Source organism: Diplotaxodon limnothrissa, linkage group LG2, assembly GCF_057381915.1.
Source record: "Diplotaxodon limnothrissa isolate DT_005_m linkage group LG2, D_limnothrissa_male_GT1.1, whole genome shotgun sequence".
In the NCBI taxonomy this organism is placed as follows: domain Eukaryota; kingdom Metazoa; phylum Chordata; class Actinopteri; order Cichliformes; family Cichlidae; genus Diplotaxodon; species Diplotaxodon limnothrissa.
In genome coordinates this window covers 30,735,735-30,760,683 of record NC_140597.1, presented here as the reverse complement: position 1 = coordinate 30,760,683, position 24,949 = coordinate 30,735,735, and the positions used below count along the sequence as shown (strand labels likewise).

Genomic DNA, 24,949 nt, shown 5'->3' with positions numbered 1-24,949 from the left:
TGCTGGCAAAGTACCTAAGTACCTGAACATTCTGTACAAGTCAAACAGATTACGCTTTGCGTGTCTGAAATACTTCCACTGACTTATCTCGTGGAAGAAGTGATCATTTAATACCCCGGCTTTAATCTTTGCCAAGACTACGAAATGTGATGGAAACAGCCGCATGAGAATATGAGCGGACTTAAGAAAACAGGAGCAATCTCCCAGGTTTATCTAAAACACGCCACTAGATGTCAGGTTTCTCCTGCATTGCTACCTAAAAACCTCGAGTGAGAAGGGCTGATAAATCACATCAAACAGGCCACTTCATCTTGCAATCTTTATCTGGGGCCCAAATCAGGTGAAAATAGCTGGCTGAACAAACATCATTTATTACCTAATACACAACAGGCATTTAAGACCTATGCATCATTAACTTAAGACATTGTGTAACTGATTAACAATGCTGTCTCTGATGAGAGAGCAAGTTAATAACCGAGAGATCACGTAGATGTTTCCCCCCTGATACCTCCACACTCGGTCTATTTAAAGATGTTTTAGTCTTCAGTTTGATACCTTCCTTTAGCGGGGTCATGAGCAACACCTAAGCCTTTGGACAAGGTAAGAGGCAACACTATTTTACTATATACACTTTTTTTTTTTTTTAATTCCAGCTTTTATTTCGATGTCTCATACATACTTTTAGAAAATCTTGCCAAGTAAGCTGACTCACACTGACAACATTGGCTAAATGCTTGAGAAAAGCCTGCATTTTTCTACAAAGCAAAACAAAATTGCAGCAACACTAATTGAGAAATTATCCATGTGAGTCACAGAGACAGCCTTAAACACAAACTTGCACGTAACGGCACAAGAGCTGAGACGGGAACGGTGGCAGACTGACAAACAGACGAACGGGGCAGTTAGATTAGAGGATAACATTCAGTACACACGCTCACAAAATCAGCTCAGATACATTCAGAGTTTATCCTGCTGCAGTGGGCTGTTTCTCCCACATACAGACAGATGTACATATGTTAACGCAGGCCTCCGCACGCATCTGAAACCTGCAGCAGGATGACACGCGCGGTGAGGATGATGCAGTGACTGTAATTACTGTAATTTCGGCTGCTGTAATTACTTCCATCCTCTTTGCTTTTAAGAGACATTGGTACTCCCTCCTCCACTGGAGTCCCTGAAGTGGAAGACAGAAAAAAAAGAAGGGTGGGATGGGGGTGGGGGTTTGGGGGGGTGGGGTGGGGGGGGGGGATCTCTTCAAATCAAGAGCATGAAACCCTTTGAAGAGACTTGCTCTATAGATGCTGGAGAGTCCCTTGAAGAGCTGGCTCGCAGCTGTAGGAAATGGAAGACAGGATAAGCTACACGGATCCTAATGTGTTCTTCATGATCTGATGAGGTTGTTTAGTTGTTTGGGAGGTGAGACGCCTGACCTCACATCACGGATAGCTGCCAATTACATAACCACGTGGGCTGCCTTCGCTCTCTTCTAATTGCTTGTCTGTTGATCCCTGTACCTCTGTGAGAGATGGGCTCATATACACACTTGTTGGTCTCTGTTGGCTTCTTTTTCTTACTGCTGCAGGTGGCTGATAAATACATCCACTATCAGATCTGTTCCCTCCACGGTGGTAACATCCTGCGATTTTAATTGCTTGCATATCTCCACACAGCACTCACAGCGCCATGTCCTCTCGATCTATAACCATAGTGTCCTCTGGACGGAGCACGGAGCTCGGCTTCAGTGGTAACTCATTAGTTTAAATTCCCACCATTCTTGTTTTATGTCTTTGAATTGCCTGACTCCTCTTCTGCTACCAGGGGTGAGAATACACTCGGCTCAGCTCCCCTCACATCCCAAACTCCCACTGGCAGAGGAGGACAGGGAGTCTGGCATCGGCTCCACCCTTGACCTCACTGGCAGCTTTGAGGGCTGTAACCAACATACCAATCACCACTCCGACAAACCCTCACTGATGGAGGCAGGCACATTCCCCGGGGAGAAAGGTACAAGAGAGGCATAAAGAGGAGAGTGACACATACATCTCCCACGCTGGCAGCAGGTTTAACCTCTGAGGCGGTAAATTACAACAGCAGAAGCGAGCCACAGGCTCATTAGATAAGGACATGCTCAGGAGACACACAGTGCCGGTGGGATCATGTGGCCTCTCACTCAGCAGTGTTTGGCTGCATATGGGTTATGAATGTACTTTGTCAGATGGCTTCTATCTCTACATGTGAGAGGACACAGCTATCAGAGAGTCGAGCAGTGGCCAAAAACATGCTGCCGTTTTGTTTCATCAGATAAAATCCCTTAAAAAAAGATTTCAGTCTAACCGTCTCTTTGCTGTTTTCTCCAGACAGATCTCCTCAGACCTCAGCAGCGAGTCCAAACAAGATCAAGAAGGTCCTTATCAATCTATCCAAGATCCCTCTCCTCTTCCTCCTCCTCTTCCTCTTTGTTTGCTCCTTGGACACTCTGAGCTCTGCCTTCCAGTTAGCAGGGGGTAAGCGCTCTGACCCTCACTGCCCCATCAGCAGGTTCATAGTGACTCAGTCTGTTGATATTTGACAAATAAGTGAGTCACCGAGCACCAGTTCACACCATCCTACTGGGCCCTGCTGCTGTATAATTTACTGCCGAGTTTGATCTGTGATCTTCTTGAAATTGGGGAAACAAACAGTTTGATTTTTGTTTAACATTGCTCTTGGCAACCTTGTGATTCCTAAGACTGGTATTTTTTTATGTGTGTGTTTCTGTGTATGTGGGCGGCATATCTAACCAGGTAAAGTGGCAGGGGACATTTTCCAGGACAATGCAGTGCTGTCTAACCCCGTGGCAGGGCTCGTGGTGGGGATCTTGGTTACTGTGCTGGTTCAGAGCTCATCAACCTCCACCTCCATTGTAGTCAGTCTGGTGGCCTCCGGACGTGAGTAGGCACATAAACGCATGTGCAAATGTGTGAGTGCCAGAATTCAGGTGTGTGCGCGTGTGTGTTTATTGTACTGTCTGCACAGTAGGCTTATGTCTCTGCAGGTTATTATTTTGCATATATAGATAAGTTAATAAACAGAAAACAAAATCCATTACCGTAGCAATAAAACCAGAGAAAATAACACCCCCATGGCGCCTTATTGGCAGCAAAATCAATTTGCAGTCTATAGTTCAAATCGAAATTTTCTGCCTCAAAGTCCTATAACAACCCGTATTCCCTGTGGAGGGTTGAATCCATTATGATCGGTTTGTTATTTGGCATTAAGGATTAAATTAGCAAATAAAGTTTGGGTTACATTAACAAACTATACCAGAGGATTGTTCTTCAGAGAACAGGAAGATTTGCTTGCACACATTTCTCCACTAACTAAACTAGCAGATGAACAGCTAAGAGTGATGTTTCCTGTCATCTAGCATCTAAACAACCCCTTGAAAAATATTAAAACGAGCATTGTGCTAACTTTTCGCTCCATAACTCACATTCACGGGTTTATTAATCTCCTGAAAGTGCTAGGAAAGTCTATTGTAAATGATTTATTTGTTGCGTGCTACTTTTGGCTGCAGATTAATGCACCGTTGTTGCTTTTATTTTATTTTTAGCTTTCCACTATTTAGATGTTTATGTCAGTTTTCAAACTTGTATAATGAAAGAATGATTAATGTATAGTACTGTACACAAGTCTTGAGTTGCCCCTCATTTCATTACATTTTGATTCCAAAGATCTACATGTGGTCTTGAGCAATAGTTCTCCAGGCTTTCTGAAGGTCTCTCAAAGCATTTCATTGACTTTTCACTTACTTTCAGGTCAGTCCCCATACCTGACTGTTCTCAAAAGGACATTTTTTTGAACCACTGAACACTGACCTATGAATCATTCAAGTTTAAAAAACACCACCTAACTGAAGGGGTGAACCAGTGTTATGTCTACGCAAATAGAAAGAAACAAATTGCACTTTGTTACAGACTGTCGCAAAAACATTTGTTCTTTTCATTTTTGAATCCACAAAAAACAAAAAATGCCAAAGATAATACAGCTGGACAGGATAAAATAGTAGTTTTCTGCCAACAAAGTAGTTTCCAAAGAGCTGTTAGCTGAAAACTCAGTGTGTCCTTAAAAATTGAGTAACCTGGACATGTGAAGGACAAAAGAAGAAGGCAGACCTAAAAAAAAAAAAACCCTATATACAGCAGACAAACAGTATCTGAAAATCATGGCCTTAAGAAATAGGAATGTAATCAATCAAAGATCTGACACAGGACCCGAGAGATGCATCTGGCCCTTCACCTGATCCAGCTACTGTTCAATGATGCCTCATCAGTAATGGTCTCAGTGGAAGGGTGGCTGTCAAGAAGCCATTTCAGAAGAAAGGAAAACAAGCAGAAAAGGCTGAGGTATGCAAGATTACACAAGAACTGGACTAAAAATGAGTGGCAACAGCTCGTACGGAGTAATTAATCCAAATTTGACATTTTTGGTTCAAATCCTCATCATTATATCCAGATGAGGTCAGGAGAGAAGCACAAAGATAGAGATTAAAACACAGTAAATGCTATGTGATGGTTTGGGGCTGATGGAGATCTTTTTTTAAAACTGATGCAATAATAAACAAAGTATTGTTGATTTTGATCCAACTCAACATTATTGAAGCAGTCTGAGAACATCATGACAGACCAACATCCAAAGAAGAGCTTTAAATGTCCTGCAAGAGCCCAGAGAACTATTCCTGAAGACTGCTTAAAGAAAGAAACTCTGTTTTTGCCTTATATGTGTATATTTGCATGTTTCAATTAAACACTGCACCCATTTTCTATTTTCCTTGCAAAATATAAATAAATGAGAGGTGGCTCAAGACGCTAACTGAGACCCATTTCGAGATTCCAGTACTGCAGTTGCAATTTGTAAAAATGATGTAAAATAAGTGTAGTCTGACAGGGTGAAGCAAGATTAGAGGGGCAATCAAATCCAACCTTTCTTACTCTGGGTAATGTCTCATCATCTCAGTCAGCCTTGTGTAAGACCATTATGTGGTAAGGTTACAAGAAAATGTCCAGGCTTTTGCATGTAGGTCTTCCACTTTTGCTCTGGGTAGTTAAAGTGAATTACATCAGTATGCAGGAGTTGCTGCTCTGCTTCCAAAGATTTGTTTTAAATAAGAGAGCCATGAGGATGATTAGAGGTAATTACTGGAGACTGAAAGATATGGAAAGGCATAAATGTTTGTCTTCCTGACGTCTGCCCTCTGGGTCATCGCCATTAAAGGCGTATTCAAAAATAACCCATCTCCAAAGCCGTCTCACTTAGCCTAGAATTACAATCACCTCTCATTTCCATTAAAACACATGTTGCATCAAAAAAGTACAAGGCCATTTTCTGTAATTATGTATATATATATATGTATATATATATATGTGTATATATATATATATGTGTATATATATATATATATATATATATATATATATATATATATATATATATATGATGCATTACCATTTGCAATGGTGTTTATGCATTTACAATGTTTAGTTTTTTTTGTAACATGCTTCTTCATTTTCGCCTCATCTCATAGTTTTAGAAGTCAGGTCGGCTGTTCCAGTCATCATGGGGACCAATATTGGGACTTCGGTTACAAACACCATAGTGGCCATGATGCAAGCGGCAGAACGAACCGAGTTTCAACGGTGAGTGACAAAACACAGCAAGACCGAGGAGGAGAGTGGAGGTAGAATAGGGTGGGGGTTGAGGCAAGAAGACACTGAAATGGAAAAGTGAAGTGGATAAGTGGTTAGATGGAGGGAAGAGGGAAAAAGTGTTAAGAGAGCAGAGGAGAAAGTAGAGGAGGATGATGAGAAAGCATCAGCAGCTGTAGCTGCAGCTTCACACTATAATAATGGCACCAGTCCACACTAATCCTATACCAGTAACCAGTGCCCCATTACATCACTGCCAAAGACCAAAAAAGCAAAAGCTGAGCTGTGAAAAGGAGATTAACAAGCAATCACTCTGAGTAGTTTATGATGCTCCTGGATAGCTAACACAGAAAATGACTGTGATCCACGATAGTGCTTTTGCCGGAGCAACAATCCATGACTGCTTCAACTGGCTGTCAGTCCTGGTTCTGTTGCCCCTGGAGGTGGCGAGCGGGTTCATGACTCGGCTGTCTCACCTGCTGGTCACCACTCTGAGGCTCGAGCCAGGGGAGGAAGCACCCGAGCTACTCAAGGTCATCACGGAGCCAGTCACCAAGCTTATCATACAGGTAAAACCATCAGACGCCATTTTTTCTAATTTACTGTTTACTAAGCCCCTTCATTGGACTGCAGCCCTCTATGATCTCAGCTTAGTAACTGTGATGTTACTCACAGCAGGTCAGCAATGTTGTGATTTATTTGTAATTTATATTTATTTTCTTTTTCTGTCCAAAACCAAACATCACAGAAACCAAAATGTAAGAAATAGATTAAACACAACATGGTAGAAGGCAATTCTGAGCACATAATTGATGGGTGTCTCTGTCGAAACACCATAACTCAAAAATCTTCAAATAAATTCTGATTAAGCTTTGTAGGGGTGTAGAGTCGGGTCATCAGCAACCCGTTAAAATTTGGCTTATCACAATTTTTCTTCTACTTATAATGCCTGAACTTGACACTACACAGCAAAACAATGGTAAGGTTATTTCAACATCATGAAAAAGTAAAGTATAAAATAAATGATGCACGTCATATTTAGAAATATCTGGAACATGTTTTCAAGTAAATAGTGAAAAATGTCACCTCAAAACCATCTCATGTATCATCTAACTCGTTAGCTGAGGTCACTGCTGAAAACTGATAAACTCGATCAGCAATTCAGCTGCCAAGCAAAAAAAACAAAACAAAACAAAAAAATTGTGGTGAAAAATGAATGTACATCTTCTTTCACCCTCAGCTGGACAAGTGTGTGATCACAGGGATCGCCATGGGGAAGGAGGGCATGAGGAACAGGAGCTTGGTGAAAGAATGGTGCCAGACCAACCTTGTTATGGTAATGTCTCATCTCTAGCCCTGTCTCCTTCACATCGTGGGGCGATCGTGGCTCAAGATTTGGGAGTTCGCCTTGTAATCGGAAGGTTGCCGGTTCGAGCCCCTGCTTGGACAGTCTCGGTCGTTGTGTCCTTGGGCAAGACACTTCTTTGCCTACTGGTGGTGACAGAGGGCCCGGTGGCGCCAGGCAGCCTCGCCTCTATCAGTGCGCCCTAGGGTGGCTATGGCTACAATGTAGCTTGCCATCACCAGTGTGTGAATGTGTGTGTGAATGGGTGGATGACTGGTTGTGTAAAGCGCTTTGGGGTCCTTAGGGACTAGTAAAGCACTATACAAATACAGGCCATTTACCATACTGTGTCACTGTGTACTGGCGCCAAATGGAGCTTGTCACTGATGCCAGTAAAAATGGCCTGGCTAATGTCTTTCTTTCTTTCTTTTATCTATCCATAAATCCATAGTCTCATCACAACGTGAGCACTGAAAGCTGTGACTCCAGCCATGACTTGCAAACACACGTGAAGTGTAAGTTAACCTAAAGTCCTATCTGAATCTGAATCAATCATATAGTAAGCCGGAACCAATCTGTACAACCTCATATCCAAAGAAGTTAACATAATGCCATAATGTTGGAATACAAGCAGTGTGTTCTGGATAAAAGGCTTCCCTTATTTCAACAAGAGAAGGCCAAAACTGAACTTGTCTTCTCAAGAAATTTTTATTTACATAGCAAAACAGTCGATACAAGTATAACTAAACAGTAAGAGAACATTATCAAAAAATATGGCAAACTAAATGGTGGTAAATTGAACTTCAAGTTTTGTCACTTTCCATAGTGTCTCAACTCATTTGGTAAGGTATAAATGCAGTCAAATATCCTGTTATTGTGGCTTTCTTTGTAGGTAGACATTTGTTTGCATCTGCTGAGATGTCAGACCTCACAGTGGGCCTCATCCTACTCGCCACCTCGCTGGCTGTCCTGTGCACATGTTTGCTGCTTCTAGTCAAACTGCTCAACTCTCTTCTTAAAGGCCAAGTAGCAAAGGCCATCCATAAAGTCATCAACACAGGTTAGTCTAAATTTGAGCTACCAAATGAATAAATAAAAAATGAATATCTTGACTTGTTAGGAAACAAATAATGGATTGCATTTATATAGCGCTTTTCAAGATCCTCAAAGCACTTTACGATTCCACTATTCATTCACACACTGGTGGAAGGCAAACCACAGTTGTAGCCACAGCTGCCCTGAGGCAGACTGACAGAAGCAAGGCTGCCATATTGCGCCATCGGCCCCTCTGGCCATCACCAGCAGGCGGTAGGTGAAGCGTCTTGCCCAAGGACACAACGACCGAGACTGTCCGAGCCGGGGCTCGAACCGGCAACCTTCCGATCACAAGATGAACTGCCAACTCTTGAGCCAGGATAAACCCATCAACCCATCAGCACTAAGTAATACAGATAACCCATCGTGTGTTATTTGTATTACTTAGTGCTATGTGTAGCTCCAGGAAGTCACTGTACTGAACAAACAGCAAAACATCAACCAGTGTTGCTAAAGTTCTCAAAAAAGTAATGTATTACACAATACTTGTTATTTTTTAAACTAATGCCTTATGTTATTTGGAGAAAGTACTTCTCTATCCTACTCATGAGATGAGATCTTTCTTTTAGTGTTTAAATTTGAATCAAAAGAAAGGTGAAAACTTGGCCACAGAGGACCTCACCACTGAGACTGTACTGCAAAAGCATTTACAGGTTGAAATGGAAGCTAAAAAGCTAGAAGAAAAATAAAATTACATCTATATTTCCTAGTGACAAAGGTTGCAGGTGCAACACCATTTCCCCCTCACAGCAGAAAAGCTGACTGTAGTTGAAAAAAATGCTCTTTTCTCTCTTTCCACCCACCTCTTTATAAAGTGAGAACCAATATAACTGTTACTGCAATGTTATTACTGAAATTAACACACTAATACATTCCATTATTGCATCACATAAAAATGTAATGTGATTGCATGAAGATGTACTTTCCAACACTCATAATAACCCAGGTTAAACTGCTACAGTTACTAAAGGAGAAAAGGCCAGTGTAACTAAGCTGGAAGAAACTGGTGTGAGAAGGCACTTGGAAAAGGTGCAATGGGAGTGGAAACCTCTGCAGGGATATACTAACAATGGGCAAATTTACATATGCACATGGATCGTGTTCAATTCAGTAATGACCAAAATCTCTATCAAGAGAAGTGCAGATTGGAAGTGCAAATTTTCACCCAGATTGCTGATGAATTTTTGAGAAACACCATCAGCAATCTGGGCAAGCATTGTGAGCTGTCCATGGTACTGAAATGCTAAACACAATGGTGAATTTAAGCTTTTTTTTATTTTATTTTTTTTAATTCTTATTATGTGTCAGTATATTATAATTATTTGTTTTATATGTGTGAGGGATGTTGTGAAGCCTTACAAAATTCACACAAAAATCATTTGAGAGTTTATTGAAGCCCTGCCTGACTTCTTGATTTGAAAAGCTTCAGAGCTCAAGTGAAACTTCCAGCTCATATTGGCCAGCTCCAAATATGCATGTTTCCTTGCCTTGTTAACCCATAAGAGGGAGTTCTCAGAATGAGCTTTCAGGGTCCTGGTAGGTGTTTATGAGTGCCTTTGATCAGCAATTCTTCTTAGTTTTAGCATCAACGGGCAGATGAGTGTAGAACTGACATTTTAGTTTTTAACATAGATTTTTAACTGAAGGGGGTTACATGGAAAATGTAAGCACTTTATTCTTTAAAGTTAAAAATGATTCAAGTTTCTCTTGTGCATCACTGCAGACCTTCCCTATCCATTTGGGTGGCTGGCAGGATACATCGCCATGTTTGTGGGTGCAGGTGTGACATTTGTGGTGCAGAGTAGCTCTGTCTTTACTTCAGCCATGACTCCTCTTATAGGTGAGTGATGTATGTTTTTGCTCTTTTGAATGTCAAAGTCTGCACACCATGTGCACAAATCTTTGCCAAGCTTCGTGGATTTTATCTGTTTATTCTTTTTTAACTTTAGTCGCCTCAATCAATTCGGGCTGCATGATTATAGGCAAAAATCACAATTAATTTGTTCAATATTGGTATCTATCTATCTATCTATCTATCTATCTGTCTGTCTGTCTGTCTTTGAGAACAGAGTTTACAAAATGCTTTAGCAGATAGTTAAAGGTCATTCAAGGGTCAAAATCCATGCATATTTACAGGCCATATTCTATTGAAAAAGCTTCCTTTACTCTGCCAGCTAATGGAGAGGGCCAGCAGTGCCCACAAATCCTCTTACAAAGCTCCTATAATAAGAGGCTTGGCCTATGAAACTCTAAACTTCCATTTGATTTGTTGGAACAGGCCACTCTTAAATTGTCTCCTTCTACAGAGATTGTTTAGGTTTATCTCACTCATGCTGACCTACAATGAGCCACTTGTTTGGTTTAATTGGATGATATAATTGTATTTGGTCATACTTTATAAATAGAGTATACTTAAAATATATAAAAAATGCTTTATTGTTGGTGATCAGCTTTAACCTTGTAGGAGCAGCTTGCTAAATTAAGTGCTGAGGAACGGCATGACTAACGCTATAAAGAAAATGATCAATCCTAGAATGGGGACATGAATGTTTTCCAGTGATCATCACTAAATTTCCTATAGATGGCACATAAAATAATCCTCACCTCACTAACTTGACACAAAAAACCTTGAGTCACCATGAAGCAACTGAAGGACAGATTATGACAATAAAAACACGTGTTTTCAGTAAGTGGCTGTTGCATTGGTGTCAGTTTCATTTTCAAGTGAATCCTGCCTAAGTCAGTGTCACCCTAACCCTGGCGCAATAACTGTCTCTGGCTCAAAAATATATCAGGAAGGTTACGTAATGTCCCTTTGTCCACTCTTTGCTCAGAGATTCGCAGATCATACAAAAGGAGATGTAACAGTCTGAAGACATTCTTTGAGGCTTTGATGCAGGAAAAAACGGATTTGTTTGCCTCCAGTTTTGACTTGACGCCTCATATGCAGCAATAATGTGGAAGTTTTGTCTGGGTGGCAACATGCTATTTATTATAAACAATTAATGTTTCATAGTACTCAGACATTTTTTCCCCATGAGAAGATATTAACATTTTCCAGAACAATCAATAATTTCCTGTAAGTTAGTGCTGCTGCAACCCACACAAACAGTTATACAGGATACTTACACATGGCAAATCACTCCAAAAGCCAAGCCACCCACATGAACAGACCTGCAATTAACCCATGCAATATAATAGAAACTTTAAAGTTGTCCCTCCTGCTAAATTACATTCCTGGCTATCGACCTTTCCCACATATTAAAGCACATACACATAATATATAGCTTGGGTATCATGGAGATACAGTGTTAGACAACAGGAGAGCAATACAGGCAACCTTACTGGTCTTAAATGTCTTCAGGAGGCAACAGATCGCCCTTCCTAACAGTGGAATAACTAACTGTCTTCATTGCCACTGACTCTAAACAGCAGTGGATACTACCATCCCTCCGGACCACACAGCACAGCCTTTAACTCCCCAATGACCCACTTTTAACTCTTTTTAGTGTCTCCCCCTCACCCTCAATTGCCCACACCTGTCCCCCCATCAGATTGTCTTTCTCATGAAACCAATCACCTCGATATCTGTCATGTTTTAGCCTTCAATTACATCACAGAGCTTATGCCATACTGTGAATAGATTAAAGTGTATAGAAGGAAATCTAAAACATTTTATAAAAATACCAGCATTTCATGGCAGACCTATTACTTTAACTTCCGTCATTTTGACCATTTGGAGGTCAGGAACAAGCAGCTTGTTAATTGCTGACTTTTTACATACCTTTCCTTTTAAGTGGGTGTGGAGGAATAAAATCACAGTTCAGAGGTTTTTGAAAGTGGCCAAAGCTTTTTGAATGGCCAGAATAGTGAAAAAGCAGAACATTGTCCATACAACTGAGAAAAAACCCTTTAAAAATAAACCTTCTAACAGTGGTGTTAATAGACGACACATTTGTGGTATTTCCTCCAAGTGGAACTCCCATCAGTGGAGCTTGAATTAGATGCAACCAAAGACACTCTAACCACTGAAACTTACTGAAACAAACTTTCCAATAAACAAATAAAGGTATGCATGAAATACATGTTGCAAGAGAGGTTTAGGAGAGGTTAAAACTGAGCAGTGTTTGTTTTTTTAAGATTGAGGAACTGCTGAAAATTACTTTTTATCCACAAATATGCCAGAACAGTGTACCAGTGTAAAGTTTTTACACAACTTTGTTTTTCAGTTGTCACAACAGGGGACACATACAGAGAGAACTCCACTGATAACAACACATAAGAATTACTGTTGTGTTCTTGCCATAAACTGCACTCTCCCCCCCAAGGCCAGTGGTTTCTCTACAATATAAATTCTAACACCGCAACCTCTATCCACATGTTTATGGTTATCCTGATAAACTATTAATAAAGGAACGAAAGGTTTGCTGTATTGCTGTTTAATTTGTTTAATTTTGTTTAATTAGCCATGTTATTACCTCTGTGGCTGCTTAAATTCATTTATCTTCTACTTGTCTTTCCTGTGGTATGCCACAAGGTTTCAGTTATATCTATCTACCTATCTATCTATATACATATATATAGCCCCAAGATATTTCCTAGTTACCTAGTTGCGCATCTTGTTTTCGTCCATAGACTGTTAAAAGTTGGACAGCAGACTGTTTCCTTCAATTTTATGAGACAACAGAAGCCCTAACAGATTTGTGGTCAGGGTAAGGGTAATTCTAGGTTCTTTTCCCTTTTTGCTAAGTCTTCTGTGAGAAGCTTTGGTAACCCTTGAGTCGCATTAAATCTCTGGTTTGCTCTTGTTTTTTCAGATAAGAAATGTTGTGAAGTTGAGTTCTATTGTCTCATGCACTAAATTCCAAATTCTTATTCATACCTTCTGGATTATTTTAATTTATTATTTGCTTGCTTTAACAAAGCTTTTTTGCATTCTTGGCAGATTGTTCAGAATGCCACTATGAGACTTACATATCAGTCTGATGCTCATTCATTTCCGGCTTTCAAGTAAATTCAGTGTCCACTGACTACCAAGATTTTGTTTTTGACTTTTAGAGCACTACATGAACAAGCGACAGCATAGATCACTGAACATTTACATCCATACATCTTGGGGGTCCTTGAGGACCTGCTGGCTGTCCATCATACTAGACAGAGAACTATAAAAAAAAGCCCATATGGAAAAGATATATATAAATCTTATAAAGTTTTTATCTGTCTTGTATGAAACTTGTATGAAAAGCATACAAGAGTGAAAACACATATAAGATCCCTTGAAAAATTATATAATGAAACTTGTATGTTTTGTATACTTACTAAAAAAATATATGAAAGTAATGAGAAAGTGGCTACTTTCATGAGTAAATCATGTAAGCCTTATATGATTTATATATGATTTACTCATGAAAGTGGCCACTTTCTTGAGTAAATCATATATGTTTTTACTATTTCTTTTCCATATGGGAGAGTTCACGGCAATGGCCTCCATAGACTCTGGAATGCTTTCCTCTTAGCCTGACAACTGGTTTCTTTCTAAAGGCAGCTAAAGCTTTTTGTCTTTATATTTTTAGCATTTTTGTTGTGGAATTTTGGTGCTTTATGAGTACAATTTTTATTTACTTGCTTTACTTATATAAATGTCTTCAGCTTTCAGTTGTGACCTTCTTTTGGCAGTCACTAATCATCCTATCAGCCAAAGATGTAGTTTAACCTTTATGAGAAGGATTTCTTTAAAAAATTAAAATACTATCTGGTGTTCTCAAATGGCACGTACAAAAATATCTTTCTTTCTTTATATCCGCGATGTTTCCCTTCGACTATCTCAATAAGTATTACGCCACCTGGAGAACAATTTTCATAACTTATTGGGTTATTACTGCTAGTATATAAACAGGGCTAATTTCTGAGATCTATCATAGATGGCATTTGTATTTGTCACAAAACATCTTAAGAACTCTCCGTATAGCTTAGTGGTGCTCTATAAATATTTCAACAGGAACAAAACACTAATTATATTTTCTGGTAAACCAATACGATATGCTTTACAGCATTTGGCTTTGTCATCTTCATCAGGTATTGGTGTAATCAGTTTGGAGCGAGCCTATCCTCTCACTCTTGGGTCCAACATTGGCACAACTGCCACAGCCCTGCTGGCAGCTTTGGCCAGTCCTGGGAACAAACTTGCTGCTGCCATACAGGTAGGTTTTGTTTGTTTTTCTGGATACAAAGGACATATAATAATAATAATGATGATGATAATGATAATGATAATGATAATAATAATAATAATAATAATAACAACAAAAATTTCCAGAGGGTTGCTGTGGAAAATGTAATTTAAAACAAAACAAACATCACATGTTTAAACTGAAAACTTTGATTTTGCTTTGTATTTGCTGTGTTTTGACTTCATGGCCATAACCTGCTGAATCTGAGCTTTGTATAAGTAATCAAAATCAGCCATATACTGCCAAAATAACCCTCTTTTTGCCTAACATATGGTAGCCGTTTGAAACATGTAACCAAAACATAGCAAGCTATAGCTAGGCTGTAGACTCCGCAGTGTGAGGTATTTTGTAATGTAGTGTTACAATAAGCTACTCATGAAAGCTGCGTTGCATAATTGGAATATATTTATGATATCAGTGTGACATTATAAGAAATCAGTAGACGCTTTCTACTGGTATGACTTTGAGTTGACATCAATACACATTAAGCATTTGAATTCTTAATTATTAGGTCTCTTGTCTTCTAGATTGCTCTGTGTCACCTTTTCTTCAATGTTTTTGGCATTCTGTTGTGGTATCCTTTCCCATTCATGCGTCTACCGATAAGGATGGCTCGTGTTCTCGGTGAGCGCACTGCCAAGTACCGCTGGTTTGCAATCTTGTACCTACTCCTCTGCTTCCTGTTGCTTCCATCACTGGTGCTGGGCCTCTCACTGGCTGGTTGGCAGGTGATGGCTGGAGTTGGGGCTCCTTTCTTGGGTGTAACCATCTTCATTACCATGGTGAATGTAATGCAGTCCCGCAGCCCCCATCACCTGCCAAACAAGCTCAAGAACTGGGACTTCCTGCCCAAATGGATGCACTCTCTCAAACCACTGGACCACCTAATTGCCAAAACAGTTCTCTGCTGCAGCTTCTCTTGTGAAGACAGACAAGAGGAAGAAGAAGCACCAATATCTCCAAGTACAACCTCTTGCAACAAACACACGGAGTTTGCTCAGCTTGCTTACAACAACCCAGTCATGGATTACCTGCATGAGAGAAGACCAGATGTACCAGTTCTTAAATTAAAAGGTTTAGAGAGGTGCAACAGCACTCCTCTGTAATTCATCCAATAATGAGGGTTTTTGACAAAATGGAAGAAAAATTCCATTTTGTCAAAAGAGTAGGTTTTAGAAAAGTAACTTTTAATTTTTTGGAAATAAACTGATTTGTGATTCCTGACTGACTGACTTCGTTTGAAATGGAAAGCAATTTTAGGATGAGATGTGAGTTCAGACAACACCAACTAAGAATCAATGAGGAGAACAATTTTTTTTTGTTTTTTGTTTTTGCCAATTTTTAACCAACGATTCCCTCATAATGAATGTCTATACTGACCTTTTAAATACAAATCTATACAAAATGTATGACTAGCCTAACTGACGTTAATAAATGGATGATTAATCCTTAAAAAAGGTTTCATAGAAGAGATAGTGGTTTTTTTTTTAATTTTACACTCATTTCTTGTAAATTAGTGTTTGTAAAATCTACATTATGATGCAATGCCATGGCCTCTCTTACCTATTAAAACATAATGATTTAAATATAAATTATTTGAGGTAAAACTGGGAAAAACATTGTGAAAGTGTTGGTATTTATTATGTAATCATGCATAACTATTTAGACAGACACTTTCATCATAAAAATCAACCTTATAATAAGATTGCATAATTATCCATATCTAGATTATTATAACAAAGCACAAAACTTAAAAAAAATGCTTACTGCAAACTAGTTACTGCATTCAAAGCAGTGGTAGGAAACTCCTACAATCCCTCTTTTGATCTCTGTTTTAATTGGAGTTTAAAAAAAAATGATTCGTATTTCATTATTTTGAGAATTTCCTACATTTCTATGACATGTTCCTGGTCTTGTTGACCACAAAAATCACTTTTTTACTACAAGTAACATTGTCTGTGTCTCAGTCATCCAAGTCATGGTCATTTTAGGAGCGACCTGACTTCTTCATGTCATGAAGACATTTCACCCAAGAGGCTTCTTCATTTCCTGAAGAAATTAGGTGGAAATACAGACAGTCTCAAGGTCCCTCTTCAACTCTGTCACTACTGTCCCACAAAAAATACACACAGATATGATATGTACAGTTTCACAGTTTGAAGATTCCCTAAAACTAAGATTTTTCTTGTGCATCTAAAATCCAGCCTCCATGTAGCACCTGTACCTGTTTTCTTTTTTTGGGTCATATTTACTGCTGTCAAATGTCAACCTGTGTTAAATTTGACCCAAACAGTGAGGATTTACACACAAACATCAAGGATTCCACAAAGAAACCAAATAATTTTATCCAGTTTAAGAATATTTAATAAATTCATTAAAAATAAACACCACCATGTGTAGGAATGCCAGAATGAGTACATAACAATAACAATTATTAGGCCTTATTTCCCACAGAATGCAGAAATGGTTGAGGAAGATATTTATTTTATCTTCTAGTTTTTGTAGAAAAATCAAGAAAAAGAAATGAGCGCTGTTTAGTCCAGAGTTTAATAAAACAATCATATTACCAAGTGGAGAAATGTTTGATCATTAAGTGAAAATACCATGTACTCACTGGTTATATAAGTCTTAGTGGGCGACTGAATACACAGAGACTCTACAAGGAATTCAAAGAATCACCACATTAGCTGCTTGATGTTGTCTACAAAGAAGTGCATGAATGTGGCATGAACGTGTTGCGGGCTGTGTGTATGTGTGTGTATGCTTTTCCAAGTGGGTGAGTATGCACACTCGGGAGGTGTTGCTGAAAGTGTGAATATGTGCCGTTTTCTCTGCTGTTCTGAAACAATTGATAAAGAAAGGGGAAAAAAAGAAAAGAAATATGGGCTTGCTGAAATGCACTGATGCAATCAGAGAGCAAAGTCAGACACTTTCACTTGTAAGGTGATAGACAGACATGACGAACTGAAGAGCAACCATTAGCCTGCCAATAACTTTTGTTCAGAATTGTCTAAAATAAGAGTTTGTTTATTAAGATTAGTCATCTTTGGTTTCACAGCTCACCTTTTCTTTAACGAAAAGCATCGTCTTGTCTTCATGTCTCTCTGATAGTGTTTCGCTTTGATGTTCAAAAGTCGCCAATACACATGCCAGTCTGCACTGAGTTTACACTGTCTTGCTGATTCATTTGAACCTTGAAGGCATCGAAGAGCAGCATGAGAAGAGAAACTACCATGAGTCCTTGAACCTCATTCTTACATCCACTCATTATAAAATACACCCAGCTCTGTTCCTTCTCGTGAGAGGTGATGTGAGTGCTGATAATCATTTGTGTGGGTGCAGTTTGGATCAATGCTGGAGTCCAGCAGGGCAGGATCACTCCAGCCAAGCCTTTTTGAGTCCAAGGATTCACAGTGAGGACCTGGAGCTGCTAGAACTTTCTGCTGTTTTTTGTTCAGTCTCTACAATATTGCAGAGAAAATAACACGATCGTTCACACATTCACGCCTCTGAGTGCCCTTTCTCTTCACTCATCCACGATGTGTAAAGTGTTTCAATCGTTTTTCCATTTCTCCCAGTGCGATCATTGTGATCCCATTAACATGGAATCTATTACTTCCTACCTTATGCTCTCTCACACTTATTTACTCTCTATGCTCTGTGCGAGCAAAGCAAAAGAAGAAACCAGTCCACCAGACTCAATTAAATTCTGTTTTATTTATATAGCGTCAAATCACTGCAGCAGTAGCCTTAAGGCACTTTATATTGTAAGATCAGTGGGAGACCTGTGCAGCGCCAGTGTGAAGAAAAAACTCCCTTTTAACATGCAGAAATCAGACAGAACCAAGAAACACTGGAAGAGAGCCAGAGATTAATAATAACAAATGATCAATTGCAGATTGGTGTATAAACACATGGTGTGTGATGATGAAGTCATGCCGCACACATTTCAGCAACTGTGTTCATGAACCCTTTCAACCCTCAATCCTTCCAATTTTGCTTGCAAGGCATTATGCTTCACCGCCCAAGTGCTGATTTAGCAATAATCTGTCATCAGCCTTCTCTCACTGTGTGATGAGAAGGCATTACAACATACTTATTCCACATAATCATCCAGGGACATCATTACTGAAAAGGTGAGGGCAGAAGAGGTGTAAGGAAATAATGATTCTGAAGTCATCTGGTGTTTTGGGTTCTGAAGCAGCAGTCAATATATTATTATTATTATTATATCAGAGTGTATGAAGTTAAAACGAATGAGTGATCTTTTTTGATTCCACAACATTTCCGGTGGTGTTAAAATTGCCTCTTTGATTTGTGATACTCAAGCGCAGAGTTTTAGTTTAATATATATATATATATATATATATATATATATATATATATTAATTAATTAATGTTTCTATAGAAACATTAAGTTAAAGACCCAGTGCCATCACATTGTCTCTGCTCCTAGCACCAGATCTGTACTCCCTTTTGGATTAGAAAAATGTCCTTTATTCTTCAGCCTCTCATAAGAAAACAAATTGATCTTTCATGGCCTGTGGCTGTTGGGCCTGATGGGATTACGTGTTTATCCAAACTAGCAGAAGCTTCTGCACTTAAACAGTTTGCAGTTCTGTTTCAAAACAAAGGTACTATTGTCCGACTATTACATTATCAATAAACGGGCTGGTACCAATCACCCTCTGTTTAATTACACTTTTCTTCTAATAACACGTATAACACGGACACAGTCCTTTGTTGTTTTTCTGATTGATCAGTAAGCCTGCACACGATTTGTTGAAATAATGAGTCTAAATATAGTCAAAACACAGGTGTACTGCAATATCTATAACTCCATAGTGTTTTATGGGGAAGCACAATTATAGAGCATACATAGAAGCTGCACAGTGCAGTCCAGGCCACCTCTCACTTGTCCAACACCTGGAAATAATGGTACATGTTAAACAATGTCCAGAAGTGGAAATTATCACTGACAGCTTCATTTCAGGTAACTGTGTTACAGTTTTTCTCAAATGTTAAAACACAAAAGCCAATCCTGTAACCCAAATGACCAGTAGTCTAAACACATTTACTAAATGTAGCCACCATATTCCAGTACCATAAACACATGTCACATGAAGACACAAGTCACAAAACACAACCCTCTGTACTCATAAATCTAAACACATTTTTCCTTGCTAAAACACATGTTGCAAAACAACTCTGCTCATATCCTCAAATGAAAGCCCATGTGATGCAAAATGCTTGCCACAGTCACCAATCTTTGAACACAGGGAACACACCTGGCGTCATTCACTACACGCAATGACTCAAAATTGAAGACACTTGTTGCTAATGCTGTACCCACATGTAAAAGCAAGTTCAGAGTGCACAGTATGCTGAAGGTTCCAAACAAACACTATGGATGAAGGCAGAGTCAGGGGAAGAGGAATTTGATGCAGAGGAGGGAGAAGAGCTGGCCCTGGAAGAAGAGGAGCAGGCCAATGAGGAAGAGGAGTTCAAATGAGAGGAGGAAGAGGAGCAACCAACGAGGAAGAGGAGAAGGCCAACATGTGATTGTGGTGTGTGTGTGGTGTGAATAACGTAAATAAAAAAAACTTCACACCCTGTTCATGTTTTCAAGATTACTGTTGTGTGCAATAGATTGTTTTTGCATTGAGTTGTGTTACAGTAGTGTACGTACATGCAGGATTTTCTATAGATTTATACTACTCATATGAAACTCACAAATCTAAATGCCTAATCCTCTGCAGAGATCTACGACGATCCGTTACTGTATAGTTTCTAAAATATGCATTGGCAGTTATGAAACAAAGAACCTTCTCACAAATTGAGCATTGTGTTTTCAATTTTTTTTGCTGTAGTGTGTAATGCTGTGTATAGTGTTTACAGTTTTGACAGCTTCGAGCTGCTCTCTTGGTGTGGGAGTTTGAGTTTTGCAGTGGGAAGGTGTGGTTGTGTTTATGTAGCTTTAGAGAAGGGTGTTGTGTTTGGACATTGGGGGACCTGGTGGTAACGTTTGTGAAATGTGTTTTAGCATTTGAGAAAAACTGTAATACAGGAAGTGTTAAAACTGAAGCTGTGCAAATGAGTTATTACTGTGTGGGCAACATTCACACACTGTAAGCCACTGCCACAGGCAGGTAAAAAAATTCTCTGCCACAATCTAATATAGTCTAATGGTAGCCAAACTGGAAGTAGTGGTTCTGGGCTCTTATCTGCTTAGGGAGCCCCTGGGTGGAAAGTGGACAACCAGCCTGTGCCATTTAGTAACATTAGCATACAGTTTCGACTCAGTACTTTCAATTTAAAAATGACCCTTGGATTTTCATATTTTCCCCTCCCCACTCAGAGAAATAGGGAGAGAGAGCGAGGAAGAGAGAAACAGATGTGAGTGTTTTTGGGGGGGACTGGCTCTTTCGCTGCTGGACAAGGTGGGTGGTTGATTTGAAATATTCAGTGCTTTCAGTGTTGATGCTGATATTGTGTACAGGCTTGTCGTGAAAGTTGTTTATACAGCATGTTAGGGGTTCCTGAATGCTGGCTGATGCAATGATGCTTCACTTCAGTTACCTAGCATGCACAGAATGTGTCATTTATTCCTGTTTAAACGGCAAAACAAACAGCGTTATTATTCTTATTCAGAGCCATTTATGGCAATCATTTTACACGACGCGGCTTTTTAACGACTGCAATTTCTGAAATGTTTTGATAAGTTGGTTTGCTGTTTTGATAACTTACAATTACATGTGTGCATGTGGCTGGAATTATACCAATCTCAAGGTCATACTCAATTTATATCCCGCGCTGAAATATTTCAAGCTCCACATTCACAGTAAATCTTGCTTTATCTGTTTTATGCATTGGTGCTTTCCCTTAACTCCATCTGGGCCAGGGCTTTCAATCATCAGTCAGCATAATAATGCAAACAAACAGGATGTTGCAATGCAGTAGAGACAGACAAGCGAACATGTTGTATAGCACTGTGAACAGGATGCATCTAATGGCAAAATATAAGGAAATGAAAGCAGAATTTGTGAAAGCAGGAATAAGAATGAGCTGCAAAGTAAATATGTGCATTAAAGAAGAGACTGAAATCTGATGTCACCAAAGCAAGGTGGTTTCTATTTTTAATCAGCCAAAAGCCATGTGTTGCCTGGTCCTCATGACATGCATAAAGAATATAAAAACAGCTGAATGTAAATTGCAAGATTGGAGGGAGTATATTTAGCTTCCTGTAGACTTGCTAATGTGACACACACACACACACACTCTGAAAAGTATGCAATGTATAATGTTTTTTTTATTTCAGTATTTCCTCCATATGCTATTTTCTGTTCTCAATTTTCTGCCTTACTGTTGCTTCATGTGATTTATTCTGTACTATTTATTATATAATATTACTATTATTTTCATTTATTTGGTGATGTGTGACCTAATATGTCCATACACATAATGTCAGTATGTCCATAATATTCTCTATATCTCCATAATTCACGTGTTTATGGAGTGAAGGTGGAAGCTGGATCTCTCTAAGCCCCAAATCATGCTTCATAATATAGCTACCCCCCCTGATTTACTCTCACTTGGCCTCCCTTCATTTACTTTGGTTGCAGCTGAGCGTGTTTGTCACAGGTAGTATAAAGTCAGTGATTCAGTGCGTATCTTGTCGCTTGCCTTGTTTTTGGAAGTGTAAGTTGGCCGACTTCTGCCAGAACCCCGCTGTTGTTCTGCCAATCTAATCCAGTGTCCATATGAAGTCACTGATGCAGTTTTGTTTAAGTCTTTTGCCTTAATCTGCATTGTTTTTCCCAGTTCTGCTTTAATTATCATTATTATTATTATTATTATTATCATCATCATCTCTCTGTATTTATCTTAGGTTGGTCAGGCATTTACTATGTAAGTGGAGCGTCTGATGTGCCACTCAGCTGTTTGGACTGGTCATAGTCTATGCCAGCTCTCCCTTCCAGAGCTGAACCACACCCTGCCACCAAACTAGATTATACCATTTCATTTGAAGTGAGGAGTGGAGCACTGAGTACCTATGTGCACTCCTGGGCTCTCATGAGTGTACTGGAGGCTGTTCTGTAGGTGGTTGTGGTGGAATTAAGGCACGATGGGTCCAAAGATCATAGTTTTGAGCCATCTTTATTTCATGTGGCTGCAGCTCTCAAGCTGCCAGCCGCAAATACACCACACCACAATACACACCAACCCCTGAGTCCCCGTGTTTATACCTCGGCGGGCGTGATTAAGGATGCCGTGCAGGTGCGTCCGCCCTCCCTGCACGGCACCGCAGACCACGCCCCACCACAGTGGTCTTCACCTAGTTTCCTCGTTTTTCTTTAAGATTAATTAAGGCTGATGGTTTTTACTCTTTTAATGTCCATGCCTTTTGATTTTCTGATTAGGTCTTTTTCGATTATAGTATCAATGAAGTAGGATTTTAATTCCTTACTTGTATTTGGAAATCTGCTTTGTGGCTTTTCTTCTCCAGCAGCTCTGTTCCCCACACATTTGATTTGACATCCTTGTCTCAATATAATAAATCTTTGTGTCTCTGTTAGTTTACAATATAACTGAGAGATTTTATTGTATGTTAATATTTTCTGGGGTGCAATTCCCTGGTGTTATTGCTGGCCTCCTTCCCTTTCATTCCCCCCCCCACATAGTGCTTTCCAGTCTCAACGCATCAACCACGTGTTTTTACTGGTAGCAGGTGGCAATTATTAACTCTGATATTGAAAGTGAAGATAATAAGCAATAAGTTCCTCTTGCACCAGACTTTAACAGCAATTAAAGATAAATGATTAAGAACGGCTGCAGCACTCATAAGCACTTTCTGAAACATTAATTGAACATGTGTACCTATGTCTCAGCAAAAATAAGAAAGCAAGTAAAAAAAATAATAAAGTAAAAGTGTCATGGTCCCCGTGCCTGCTCGGCTGGCCCTGTGTGGCTACATGTTATGTTTTGTCTTTTCTCTCTCTCCTCTCTCTCTGCTCGCTGCCTGGGCGGAGCTCATTGTGAGCTCCCGGCCTCCACCACCTGTAGGCAATCACCTGTGGCTCCTCACCTTGTTTGCTCCCGCTACTTAAGGCAGTGACTGAGAGCACCTCGCCGCTGGACTATTGAATAACGCTCGTCAGTGCTACTTTAGCCTCAGCCAGTTTTGAGCTCTGTCCGTGAAAGTTCCGTGCTAACCCTTGTTCTCTGTATGCAGATTTCTCGTGTTTGGTTTGGAGACTCTGGACGCTTTTCCCGACCCCGCTCTGCACCCCTGGGAACCCTGGCCCCCTTCTCCTTCACCTGTATATAGTGCACCTGGAGTGTGTAAATAAACCTGTTTTTCTGAGATTTCAGTCTGCGCCGAGTCCTCCCTGCTCCTCCGTGACAAAAAGGTAAAGTCAGGCATCAAAATGAAAGAAATGAGGCCTGACTAATTACATCAATTTGTATCTTCATTGTTTCTCAGCAGCAGTGACTATGAGCTCTTCATAAACCAACATTTTTTTAAATGCCTGTTTGTTACTGTGTAATTAAAATAATTTTAGTCAGTATCTGACAATTGATTGTGCTGCCAAGTGAGATACATGGAAGGTCACATACTGTATGTCTATTGTATCTGAGCCAACACATTTCAGTAGATGAGACAGCAGTCAGTTAGCTAAACCCAGCCAAAAAAACAGTCTCTGGTTTATTGTTTTGTCTTTGGAGCAACAGCAGATACTTAACCCGCATAATGCAGCAATACTGAGCAAACAGCACTGAACCACAGCACTGTTTATTTTGTTAGTATTTATTTACCAAGGCAAGCTGGAAAGTTAAAGCTGTGCATCAGTCTCTTTGTCATAAAAATATATGACAATAATATTGTGTAGTATGCAATGCAAAACAGCAAAAACATAATGTTAAAATATGTGCAGTTACTGATGATTTACAGTAATGTGTATATCAGCCTTAAAAAGTGCACCATGATGGAAGTTTAAACTGGAAATGAGGAGGATTTGTCCGATCACAAGGTGGCTCTGTCTTTCAGTCTGGCCCGTGCTGAAATAGAGCAGGTCTTTGTTGCTGTCCATCAATCTAAAAAGGGGATATGAGGCTGTTTCCAAACAATTTGAAGTCCATCATTTACTGTGAGAAAGATTAGTCACAAGTGGAAAAAACTCAAAACATTTTCCAATATTAAATACAATGAATGTCCCAGCACATTCGCCCCAAGTTAAGAGAAATTACAAAAAACACAAGAGCTACATCTCAGACTCTAAAGGCCTCAGTTAGGTTGTTAATTGAATTAAATTCAAAAAACATGGAACAATTTGTTTGAAAGCGTTGCTGAAAAAAAGCTTGTTCTCTCTAAAAAGGTAGCACAGCTTAGGCTTGCAAAGACACGTTTGGGCAAACGTTTGGAGCAAAGGGTTTTGGACAGAGTGGAGCTGTTTGGCTATAACGCACAGCACTGTGTTTGGAGAAAACCAAACATGGCACATCTGTACATGCCAACTGTCAAGCACGGTGGGGGTGGTGGTTGGTGGAGGTTATAAATTGTGTATTTTTTTGTAGCCACAGAACCTGAGAACCTT

At 39.6% G+C, this 24,949-nt stretch overlaps 1 protein-coding gene across 1 annotated transcript; it reads left to right on the top strand.

The window, feature by feature from the left end:
- The first annotated feature begins 1,683 nt into the window (after positions 1–1,683).
- Positions 1,684–15,460, top strand: slc34a1b (solute carrier family 34 member 1b). Its single transcript, XM_085370632.1, has 12 exons — positions 1,684–1,744; positions 1,819–2,004; positions 2,358–2,504; positions 2,784–2,927; positions 5,564–5,675; positions 6,058–6,253; positions 6,925–7,020; positions 7,481–7,544; positions 7,922–8,089; positions 9,848–9,964; positions 14,200–14,324; positions 14,882–15,460. Exons 1-12 carry the CDS (start codon positions 1,684–1,686, stop codon positions 15,458–15,460), a joined length of 1,995 nt encoding a protein of 664 aa, XP_085226758.1.
- The last annotated feature ends 9,489 nt before the right edge of the window (positions 15,461–24,949 follow it).

Bases quoted from the DNA above. Each gene is read 5' to 3' on its own strand.
- slc34a1b (XM_085370632.1), top strand. From the start codon at position 1,684: ATGTCCTCTCGATCTATAACCATAGTGTCCTCTGGACGGAGCACGGAG. The intron at 2,005-2,357 runs GTACAAGAGAGG...TGTTTTCTCCAG, and splicing joins CACATTCCCCGGGGAGAAAG to ACAGATCTCCTCAGACCTCA. The intron at 8,090-9,847 runs GTTAGTCTAAAT...GCATCACTGCAG, and splicing joins CCATAAAGTCATCAACACAG to ACCTTCCCTATCCATTTGGG.